Raw genomic sequence first — 12,629 nt, 5'->3', positions numbered from 1 at the left:
AAGCACTTGTTTTCCCAAAGGGAATGTAGTAGTCTTATTAGAATAGGAAATAAGACTTACAGTTCTTTACTATAATTACAAGTGGCTTGGGACCCTTTTGAGGCCCACTGACCCAAGGAGAAAAAAAGGATGTGATGCCAGGGAGGCCTGGCGAGCTGCAGTCCATGGGGTTGCAAAGAGCTAGACACGACTGGACATGAACAACGACCCAAGGAGAAAAAAAAGGATGTGATGCCACACAGAAAAAAAAGCAAAGAAGTAGTTTGCTTTCTAGTAAGAGATACATAAAATATCCTAATCACCTACTTCTATGTTTTTACCACTGAACATAAGAATCTATTCAATAAACAAAAGATAAAATATAACTGAGGTCTAATACGGCTAAAGAAATGAGTGAGGAATGAAGGAAAATCCTAGACAAGACGCCTGGTAAGGGGAAGAGAGATGATAATACCAAAACAACTGAAATACTCTTGAGACTATTTTCAAGAAACTAATCAACTTCACAGGGTTAGGAAGTAGGTCTTTAAAAACTTGAGGGGCAAAACCAGAATAAACAAATTTATCTTGAAAAAAAGAAGAACAAAGCAGAAAGACCAGTGTCACCAATTTCAAACTTACTATAAAGCTATCCTAATCAGACAGCAGGGTACTAACCTAAGAACAGACATATAAATCAATGGAATAGAACTGAGAATCCAGAGACATGCTGTCACATTTATGGTCAACTAATTTTCAACAAAGGTGCCAAGACAATCTAATGGGGAAAATATAGTCATTTCAACAAACAGTGCTAGGACAATTGGGTATCTACATGCAGAAAGCTGAAATTGATTTCTACCTCACCCCTCATTCAAAAATTAATTCCAGGGGATTCCTGGTGTCCTAATGGCTAGGATTCCGGGCTTCTGCGGCCAAGGGTCCAGGTTCAATCCCTGGTCAGGGAACTGACATCCCATAAGCCACGCAGCCAACAAAAATAAATTTTAAAAACTAACTCCAAACAAATCAAATACCTAAATAAATGCATGAGCTAGAACTATAAAACTCTTAGAAAATATACACAGTAAATCCACATTACTGTGAGTTAGGCATTGGTTTCTCAGAGATCAAATCAAAAGCGCAAGCAACGAAAGAAAAAAACAGATAAATTGGACCACATCAAAATGAAAAACTTTTGTGCCTCAAAGGACACCACTGAAAGAATGAAAAGGCAACCCACATGCTCAAGAAAATATCTGCAAGTCAAATATCTGTTACAGGACTGGCATCCAGAATATATAAAGAACTCTAAGAATAATAAAAAAAAAAAGATAACCCAATTTTAAAAATGAGGATAGGGTTTGAATAGAGATCTCTGAAAATATATACAAATGGCCAACAGGCACATGAAAAGATGCTTAATTAACATTATTAGACACTGGGGACAAGCAAACCAAAAATCATAATGAGACTCCACTTCACACCCATTAGGATGGCAATCAAAAAGAAGGCCAATAAAACTGATGGGGAAGACATGTAGAAACTGAAACCCTCACATATTGTTGGAGGAAATGTAAAACGGTGCAGTAACTCTGGAAGACCATTGGGCAGTTCCGCAAAAGTCAGAGTTACTACATGACCCAGTAATTCCACTTCTATGTTTATACATACTCAAGAGAAATGAAAATACACAATAACTTATTATTATATTACACAAATGTTCATGATTCATTAAAAAATAGCCAAAAAATGGAAACAAGCCAAATGCCTATCAACTGAGAATAGGCATCAAAGTGCAGCATATCCACGTCACAGAATATTGCTGTGTTGTGCTTAGTCACTCAGTCGTGTCTGATTCTTTGTGACCCCGTGGACTGTAGTCTGCCAGGCTCCTCAGTCCATGGGGATTCTCCCAGGCAAGGATACTGGAGTGGGCTTCCATGCCCTCCTCCAGGGGATCTTCCCAACCCAGGGATTGAACTCAGGTCTCCCACATTCAGGTGGATTCTTTACCATCTGAGCCATCAGGTAAGCCCCACAGAATATTATTCGGCCTTAAAAAGGAATGAAGTATTGATTCATGCTACAACATAGGTAAGTCCTAAAGGACGTAGGTCAAGGGAAAGGAGTCAGATACAAAAGTCCATAAATCATATGATTTCATTTATATGAATGTCAAGAACAGGGAAATCCACAGAGACAAGAAGTAGACTAGGGGCTGTGGGGAGAGGAGAGGGGATGGGAGTGGGGGTGGATGGAGAGTAAACGCTAACCGGAGTGTATCTCTTGTAGGGATGATAAATGTTCTGGAATCCAGTAGTGGTGATCATTGCACAACTCTGCAGATACACTAAAAGCCACTGAACTAATACACTTTCGATAGGTGAATTACATCTCAAAAATAGCTCAGAAGGAATGGTCCCACTACCATCAATGGATGTAAACTATGGTTCAAGTCCCTCAACCACACTTCTAAATAATCACTACTTTGAAGAACCCAGCCAACCCAATTCTCACTCACAGTTAATAACCTCACATTCTACCTCATCAAGAAAATTGAACACTCTAGGGCTTTCCCATTGTACAATTATCCTCCTCCCTCTATATTTCAAAAATTCCCCACTCTATTGACTATTTCTCTCTATTGATAAAAAGGCTCAAACAACTCCCAGACTTGGGTTGGCAGGGAGCAGGGGAGGCCTGTTTCTCATCTCCAGAAGACCATTCTTCGCCATAGCTTTCTACATGGCATTTCTTGAAAGAAAACTCACGTATACTCACTGCCTCCATATGAGCACACACACCAACAGCAATTTCTCGGCCCACTACCAACACACCAACAGCAATTCATTAATTCAGTCAAAATTATTCTTCTGCCATTCTTCACCCTGGGCCACCACATTACTTTCACCTGCTTTTCCTTATGCCTGTCTTCTCAGCCTCTGTGACCTCTTCCTTCAGGAACATGCCTTAATTTGGTGTTCTATAAGATCTTCTAAATATAGTAACAACTTCCAAATTCACCCGAATCTCCAGTCCCTTATTGTCAGCCTCCTGTACAACAGCTTTCTCAATCCACCCCTTGGCTGCACTTCAGAACCTAAAACTCAACAAGTCTGTTGCATTTCTTCCAGGCATACACTACATCTTATCTGAAGTTGTAGGTGCAGTGGGTGGCATGTGATAAGCACTGACTAAATACTGTTGAATGTCTAACAATAGGGCTCATAACTTCCCATACCTCTACCTTAAAACCTGCTTCTCCCACATTTCTGATCTCAGTTGGTGACACCAGCACTCATTCACTTAGTCATCTAAACTGGAAGCTTTGCAGTCATCCTATATTTCCTAGGGCTTCCCCTGTGACTCAGTTGGTAAAGAATCGGCCTGCAATGTGGGAGACCTGGGTTTGATCCCTGGGTTGGGAGGATCCCCTGGAGAAGGGAAAGGCTACCCACTCCAGTATTCTGGCTTAGAGAATTCCATGGACTGTACAGTCCACGGGGTCGCAAAGAGCAGGACACGACTGAGCAATTTTCACTATATTTCCTAAATCTTGGCTACTTTCACACCACCTTGAAATGCAAGGCCACAAAGGCACTTTGCCCTGCCCACCTCTCAGGAATGCAGTCCCAGCCAGCAACCTTCAGGACGAACAGCAGGTTTGCTCACCGCTTAAGAGCAATGGGGTTCCCCAGCTCAGTGCTCCTCAGATGCAACCCAAACCCACTGCTTGCACAGCATCCGTCTGGACCCCTCCACATCACTCCTGTGGGATTTGCAGGTGAAATCAGACCCCAAAGTCCTGTGTCTTTCACCAGCATCCATCTAACAGTAACAAACTCATGTATCAGCTTGTGAGCAAGGTAAAGATGCAGACCTCAATTTCCCTTCCGAGAGCATCTCTGTAACAGTGCCACTGCCCCTTTCAAAAACTTAAGACATTTGCAACAACACAGATGGACCCCGAGGAATGTACTGTACCAAGCAAATCAAACACTGTATGATTTCATTTATATAAAAAAATATAAATATCAAGAATATAAAACAAAACAAAACTCACAGATACAGAGGACAGACCAGTGGTTATAGAGGGGAAGACAGGTGGAGGCTGGCAAAATGGGTGAAGGGGGCTAACTGTTTGGTGACACAGTTACCAGACTTATTGTAGTGATCACTTTTTAAGAGTTAAGTTGTACACCTGGAAGTAATACGTTACATAACAATTTTACCTAAAACAAACCTACAGTCACTGCACCCCTCATCCTGTCCGAGATCCCCCCTGAATCTGCCTGGACCTCACTTCAGGAACTTCATTCTGCTCTGCTCCCAGCAAACCTCTCCACTTCAGTGAAGCCACCTTCCATCACTCCTCTTGTCCCCCACTTGGCACATTCTTCAGCTTTTCCAAGAAAGCACAGAATGTAAGGGCTGTGGCTCCAGAGCTGAACTACCCAGGTTCCAATCCTCCGTTCCTCTACTTGACAATTATGTGATTTGGTGCAAGTAGTAACTCTGTCCAAGTTTCCATTTTCTTGTCTGTAAAATGAGTTATTGTATAAATTCTCCTAGCATTTTTGGAAAGATTGACCAAAATAATCTAGTTCAGTGCTTGGGACATGTCGGCGCGAGGTAACCTCTCTTTAACTGTTATTGACACAGATACTGTCTCCTTCCTGCTGTTTGAATTTTTACAGCTAACTTCACCACTGTTCTTGCAAATATCTGGCTAATTCCTGCATCCACCTTTTCCTAAGTTCAACAACTCATGCTACGCACCCCACTTGCCTTGTCTTCCTCCTTGTCAATTGTCTTCAACCCATTCCTCATCATTCTCAAGTCCCACCCCCATTTCTTTAATTCATAAGGCACTGTTGGGACTTCCCTGGTGCTCCAGGCTTCAAGTGCAGGGGGCACAGGTTCAAACCCTGGTCAGGGAACTAAGATTCCACACGCCATCCGGCATGGCCAAAAAAAAAGCACTCTTGCTGACTTGTGTACTGTATTCTTGTGCGTGTCTGTGTGAATCCACCTGCCAATGAGAGAGACGTAAGAGACTCAGGTTGAATCCCTGGGTTAGGAAGATCCTCTGGAGGAGGGCACAGCAACCCACTCTAGTATTCTTGTCTAGAGAATCCCATAGACAGGAGCCTGGTGGGCCACAGTTCATAGAGTCGAAAAGAGTTGGACATGACTGAAGCAACTTAGCATACAGCACGCATGTACTATATCCTTATAACTGACTCACCTTGTGTACCTCTTATTACCAACCAGACAGTAAGTTCTGTCGGTCAAAGATCATGACTTATGCTTCTCACGATATCGTGCACATCTTTGAAAATTACACAAACTCAGGAATGCAGCATCCCTCTAAAGATCATCATGTCTGATATAGTAGTAAAAGCACAAGCTTTAATGGCAAAACGGGAGAAATTCAGGCTCCAAAATCCTGGTTTTGTAATTCTGGGCAAGTTACCTAACTTCTGAGATTGTGTTCAATAGAAATTCTATAACCACCTTTCAAACTTGTTTCAAGAATAATGTATAAAAAGGAATGAACTCTGTAGCTCACAAATAGAAAACTCTCAAAAAGTAGCTATTATTTTTGCCTCCAATCAACACATGTTAAATTGAACAGGCTAATTCATTAATGCTTGTGTCTATCAGTCACTCAGTCGTGACCCCACGGACTGTAGCCTGCCAGGCTCCTCTGTCCATGGAATTCTCCATGCAAGAAGACTGGAGTGGGTAGCCATTCCCTCCTCCAGGGGATTTTCCTGACCCTAGGATTGAACCGGGTCTCCTACACTGCAGGCAGATTCTTACCTTCTGAGCCAATACCAGCTTTTAAAGAAACCACAGCTTCTGAGAGTTAAAGCCCAGTACCCGTTGAGTTATGGACTTCGTGTCCCTTATACCAGTCAGTTTCACACACTTTCCTAACGATTACACTGCTTCTGCCTGCCAAGCTTTAAGAACTTGCCTTTTCCAACACAAAGGGAAACTGATCAGCGAGCACAGAGATCAATAACAAATCCATTTCCACCCAGTAAGCAGCTCAATTCATCTGCTTAACCAATAGTTTTGCAGGTGATTTCTTCCATCTTCAGAACTTAAGAAATGGAAAAGTTGACATTGGTCACTGTTTTATGGAGGTGTGAGTCTAGGCGGGGGGTGGGGGAGTGGAGCAGTGGGGAGGGATGAACATAAATGCCAATTCAAACAAATTTTGATTTGATAAACTTGTACTTTCTTCTCCAAAAGCCTCTGGTCCAATGAGTATAAATCCCATTTTCAGTAGCTGAGTTGACAGTAGAAACAGCAGAATGTTGTGATAGATGTGTCTCATTCTCTATTAGCATATCGAGCAGATGCTAATAGAACAAGAATCTTCTGTTTCAGAAAATATATCAGAAATTTCCATCCACAGTCATCCCTAACTCCAACACCAGTTATTTCTGAGAAGGTTTAAGAACCACCAGTGGGTTCGGAGTCAAAAAATACCTTCCTGTTTCAAACAGATTCTCCCGCCCCACACTGCACCTTGACTTCCCCAGGATCACTGTTCTCCCTCACTGACCACCGGGGTCTTCCAACAGTGTCCTCCTACAGTCCCAGTTTCGCCTGTCATTTTTTATTTATTGAAGGATAATTCCTTTACAGAATTTTGTTGCTTTCTGTCAAACCTCAACATGAATCAGCCATAGGTATACATATATCCTCTCCCTTTTGAACCTCCCTCCCTCACCTGTCTTCAGATTCCTGCCTATGCACTTGGTTTTGACTGGTCTCCTTCCTCTTCAGGGGGCTTCATTTTTCACCACGTTGCCCACTGATGCCCTGAATCAGTTTATCTTACCCAGCCTTTGCAACCTGCCCTGAGATCTGGCTATCTTTCTCATCATGCTTGTGTCTTGAGACCCACATAAAGTTCTATTAATAAAAAGCTGAACGGGGCACATGGACCGGCCACCCTGAAGCTAGACTTCCGGGCCCCCTGCAACTTCGCCTGACCTTTCTAATCTCACCAGTCTCCTGTGCCCCTGACGGAACCCTCCTCCCTGGCAGGCTTATCTCAACTCTGTGCCTAAACTTGCCTGGCTCACTCCTACCCTTGTGCTTTTGCTCTCAGGCCGTACTTCCTTCTCAAAGAACCAATTTCCCCCTACTCCTCTTTTCTCCCACGGGAAACCCATTCCAACCATAAGCTCCCTCCCTCCATACAGAAGACTTCCCTAATCACCAGGCGTTGAGGGATCTTTCTAAATTCCTACATCTCCCTCTCACACACCTGGCATTTAGTCGCTAGCAATCTGCTACAGGTGTTTTTACCTTTTAATCCTATCTTTTCATATGACAGTCATTTCCTCGTGAGCATACAACATAAAGTGCACTTTATCTATTTCGTTTGTCTTGGCCATGCCACGCATCATGCAGGATCTTAGTTCCCTGACCAGGAATCAAACCTGTGCCCATTGCAGAGGAACCGCAGAGTCCTAACGACTGAACCACCCAGGAAGCCCCACTGTAAAGCACATTTTAAAAATATGAATGCTCTAATAGCAGCCAACACTAAGAGAAAGTGTTTAGGAAATAAAATTCCCCCAACAAGAACAGCCAATCTCATTTTTTCACATTTCTTTCTAGCCCTTGCCCATTCCTGTTGGTATTTTTACATAGTAGTATCACAAATAGTAGGTCCAACCATACAGTTACACATACTGTTTTACATTCCGCTTTTTCTAACGTAAGGATGTCTTCCTTGTTAAATGGTTTTGATTTTCATCATTTTTAATGTCTATAAATATCTTATCCACTGAGATATTAGACGGTAATTCACTTAAGCACTGACTTCTACTTGACATTACATTAGTCTTTGTATCTTTCACCATAATGATGATTCTTCTCTGTGACTTTCACTGCATCAAGTACTGAAATGCAAACCAAACTCTTGAGAAATCTACGCTAAAATAAATGTATTGACCATGCTTCCTAACACCCAAAATAACCCATTCCACCGTTTTTTCTTTTTTCTAGCTAAATTTCTAATGTAATTTCTGGTTTCACCACACCTCAGGTTAGGAAGACAGCAAATATATTTCCCAAACAGTTTTTTATCTAGACTTATTTTGATAGTTAATCTCACACATATTTAAGCCACAGAAGTCCCTTGAGGGAAGGCAATAAAATCCCACAGTATCTAATATAAGGTAGACACCTGGCAGGCATTCAATGAATATTAAACATTTTTTAAGCCATCTAAAGTTATAAAACATCAAATTACTGAACAGGAGATGTCACTGACCTAACTAGTGCCATCAGTTATTTGTATAAAACTTTGGCTCATTTAATAATTAGATTGGTTAATAATGTATGAACAGGTGTTCCTTACAGTACACAGAACACAACCAGGTTACTTGGTGAGCTGTACACGTCTCAGAGATGACATGAAAAGACAAACAAATAGAACTGCAAACAGAACTGCCAGATCTCATGACAAAACAAGCATAACCCCTTTGACTTCAGCTGTTCAAGTTCATACTTCAGAGGAAGAAAAGGAAAAAAAAAGTCATAGTATCAAAACTATGTAGAATTACCCAGGCATGTGAATACAAACTGGAATGAAAATAAGAAAATGAGTGTGAATTGTTATGGTGAAAGAATGTTGGGAGACTTTTTCCTTTTAATTTTTTGTTTTCTTAGTATAATGTTAAAACGTGTAACAAGAAAAATATTCCTGACAAAAGCATATTCATTAATCCTTACAATTCTTGCTATTACTGAAGTAGGCCTAAAGCTGAATGTTCAAATAACTAAGTTCCCCAAGCCCACATATAGTTTAGCAAATGGAAAAAAACCAACCATCCACCTTAATACCTAAGCCCAGTCAGATACTGAATCACATGAAGAATTTAATGGTACACTAGAAACTTCTTGCCAATTTAAGATTTTCCTCAACAGGTAGCTAATGGGATTCCAAGTAGCATTCAGAATGATACATGGCAGAAACCAACACAATATTGTAAAGCAATTATCCTCCAATTAAAAATATTTTTTAAAAAAATAGAATATAAAAGAGAAAAATATTATATAAAAATAAGTAAGTCTTTAGAGTAAAACTACATCATCCCAGGAACCCATTCTCATCTCATTCTCACTGGTGAAGAGTCCATTTCTGAGATTGCTTCCTGCACTAACCTGTCAAGGAGGAACCAATTGTGACTAAAAGTTAGCCATTCATCATAATTATATACTATTACTTAATACATTAGTTTTCCCAGAAGTAATAATTGGTCAAATAATTTTTTTCAAAATTACTGGAAAGGAACATGGCTTGGTTTTAGCCTTTTTAAGCAAACTCTACACAGCAGTTTAAAAATCACTGGCTTTAGAATTTCACTCCATTGTATTCCACTAGATCCTCGAGATGTATGTAAATAACTCCTTTAGGACAAAATAGAAATTGAACCACTTTTAATTATCTATAGCAATCACTGAAAACAAAAAAGTCCACATGCACTCAGGAAATATAAGAGATGGCACTAAATGAAAGAGGCAGTTTACCACAAATAATGCACTTCTATTTAAAGGGTAAAGGATCTATGCGTACACCTTAATTTTAAAATGAGTTCAAAAGAACAGCTAACATCTACTCCAAAACTGTAAGTATAATTCTATGCATCCCTTGAAACTCTAATACTGACACAACCTAATCAATGACAATGTATAAGTAAAAAGGATAGTACTTTCCCTGGAAAACTGAACTTCAAAGTAGGGGGAGGGTAAGAATGAAGAATTTTAATTATCTGAGTCTCTTTTTAGCACTGACATTTCCCAAGTTTTACGTGAACTGGAAATTTTTTAAATGTGCTGAAATCACCCTTTCAGAATCAAATCCCAGCTACTTTGCCTTTTCTGTGGCTTAGTGTTTTGTTTTGTTTCTAAATCACTGTGATGGTAATATACTTGAAATGAACTGAAATAAAGCTGCCTGAACTGCTTTAAGACCAGAAGCTTTCGGAAACTTTCATAGTTCATCTAAGTTCTTTCATTTTGTCAGAGTGTGGAGTTAGGGAGGCCAAGACTGAAGACCCAAAACGTGCACTCTTTGAGAAGGTAAAGTAATTAAGTTCTTAGGGAAAAATTCTTGTGTGTCATCTGACAGCCTTTAGCTGACCAAGCAGGGACAGGAGGAACAACCAACTCAAAAAAAAAAAAAAAAGCCAGTACGTCAACCTGTTGATCTGTGTGTCTCAACATACAGCAAAGACAACCAGAAAGCAAACCAATTTCTACACAGACCTAAACCACATTGAACTATGAACAAATAAGTTGTGAAAACGATTTAATGATTCTGTTACTTACACGAATGATTCGCATCGAGAGCCTTACCAATTGAAAAGTCATCTCCTGGGACTCTAATAATCTCCATTAGTATTACCTGGTATAGGAGGTGTTTTCAATATCTCATTTAAAGTAACTTGTCCCGTCACGAGCCTAGTTAAGCATTAAAGCCAAGACCCAGCCCACCTCTTCTTTTCTCTACTCCGTCTGTCTAAAGAGGATTTAAAATGTACTCGGTTTATCTGCTTTCTCTACCCTCCCTGCAGAATTGAGAGAATGCCTGAAAGATACAATTTCACAAGAATCTTGGCACCTAAGCTATTTATTGTTGAGAGATGACGAATATGACTTCAAGCAAAAGCAAAACTTTCTCAACAGTTAAAAAAAAAAAAAGCAGGGGGTGGGGGCAGGCAACTCCTCTCCCCAAGTTCAATCAAAGTATTTACAAGTCTTTCCGACCGTCCAGGTTAAAAGGGATATTCAAGTGAAACACCAAGAGAAAGGAGTTTTTCTCTAGAGTGCTTTCTCAGGAGTAAGCCCAACTCCCTGCTCTTCTTCCTGCCGCGAGGCAGGGGTGTGCGGGGTCTGGACGCCTGGGCCACCGACGTGAGACATAGGGGTCCCCGGCTGTCCCGGGCAGGCCGGAGGGTGAGGACCCCCGGGGCGGGGCCGCTCTGACAGCTGGAGGGCCGCGAGCAGGGGCGCGCGGGGCACGGGACCCGGGGCCGGGTGGGGAAGGAGGAAGCGAGCCCGGGGCGCTGGACGCGGGCGCCCTCCTCGAAGGGCAGGGAGACGGGAGGGCGAAAGGGCAGCGGGGCGGGAGCACCGGCGGAAGGGCAGCGGGATGGGACGTGGGGCCCGCGGCGCCCCGGGACGCGGTGCCGGAGAGGGGAGGGGCGTCCCGCGCAGGCGGAGCGGGCGCGGAGGACAAGGTTTCGGGGTGAGCTGGCCGCCCCCCTCGCCCGGACGCGGATTTCAGGGGCGGGGCCGGCCGGACCCCACAGGGCGGCCGCGGCCAAGGGAAGGGCGCGCCAGGCACCTGCCGCCTCCGCCGCGGCGGCCCCGGGCGATCTGGGCTCTCACCTCTTCTGTTCATGGGCCGGATCCGGACGGCCACTTTCACTTTGGAGTCTCCCATCCTGCCGCCGCCGAGGTTCTCGCTCGGCTTCCGTCTGCCGCGGCCACCGGGCAACTCTTTAGGGCTGACCGGGCGGGAGGGGGCTACGGGCGAGAGGGGCGGAGCCAGGGCGGGGCCTATGGGGGCGGAGCCGGCCCGGGGCTGCCGGCGCGCCCCCGCTGCATGACGGGACTTGTAGTCCCCGTCGGTGGTCTTGGGCAGGCCGGCAGAGCCTCAGGCGAGCTTCCCTTTCTGGAGCTTGTAAATGCCTTTCTGCAGCTTGTAAATGCCTTTCTGCTTCAACACCACCCTCTCCCTTGCGGTTAGAAGTGAGACATAAGCTGTCGATGAGCTGGTACCTCATCTAAAAACAAACAGTTGAAAAATGGCATTGGCGACTTTGCGACCTCTTTCAGACTCATTTCCTGCCAATCTTGTGTTTCATCCCAGGCTCAAATGATTTCCTCTGCCTGGATTGCCCTCCCCACCTTGTTTGCTGAAATCACCCTTGAAGGCAAATCAAAAGTTACCTCTTCCACAGATCTTGATAAATCCACAGGTTACCCTATACCAGCCACTCCCTGTCCCAGTCAAGACCTTGGGCTCAGGCATCAATCTGGGTTCAAATCCATCCTTAACAGTTTCCAGCTGTGTGACCAGACAAGCGATTCAACCACTCTGCTTGTCTTTTGCATATTTAAAACGAAGACGATGAGAGTGCCAAGTTTATAGGTTCCTAGTCAGGTTCAATGAGTTAATATAGATGAAGCTCTTAAAACTCCGTGGCACATATGTGCTTAATAAAAGTCATTATTTTGCTCAGTTATAACATTTATGCTGCAACATTGTCTCTCCTATCTTGTATTTTAAAAACTATATCTTATATGTGTAACCTAGCTTGTAGTAGAGACTGGGTAAACATTTATTACATCAATGAATCAATGAAGTCACACTAAAGTGTGGTTTTTGTTAAGCCCTAGCAGAGATGCTAGGGCAAGAGATGCGTGTGGGCAAGATGGGGCCTGCAAATATGTCACACCTGGCCCAATGGAATTGGCCAATGCATGAAAATTGGGAAGTTTTTACATGCAATGCTGGGGCTACATTACATATTAGGAATACTGATAGAAACTGAGTAGCAGTGGCCACCTTTACAAGAGGCAGATTTGCTTGGATGTGTTTAAAT

General features: G+C 42.9%; 1 protein-coding gene across 5 annotated transcripts in view; it reads right to left on the bottom strand.

The window, feature by feature from the left end:
- The window catches only part of KIF13B (kinesin family member 13B), a 211,488-nt gene extending 199,988 nt beyond the window's left edge, over positions 1-11,500 (bottom strand). For all 5 annotated transcript variants that reach the window (XM_081496112.1, XM_081496072.1, XM_081496092.1 and 2 more), the window contains exon 1: positions 11,410-11,500. Coding sequence is in view for 4 of the 5 variants with exons in the window: in XM_081496072.1 (XP_081352198.1) it covers positions 11,410-11,464 (55 nt within the window). In the remaining variant the exon portion in view is untranslated. The remainder of the gene's footprint in view (positions 1-11,409) is intronic.
- Positions 11,501-12,629: the final 1,129 nt, after the last annotated feature.

Source organism: Giraffa tippelskirchi, chromosome 1, assembly GCF_054371585.1.
Source record: "Giraffa tippelskirchi isolate mGirTip1 chromosome 1, T2T-mGirTip1v1.2.pri, whole genome shotgun sequence".
Taxonomy (NCBI): Eukaryota; Metazoa; Chordata; class Mammalia; order Artiodactyla; family Giraffidae; genus Giraffa; species Giraffa tippelskirchi.
The sequence above is the reverse complement of the archived record's forward strand: the minus strand, read 5'-3'. Positions and strand labels throughout refer to the sequence as shown.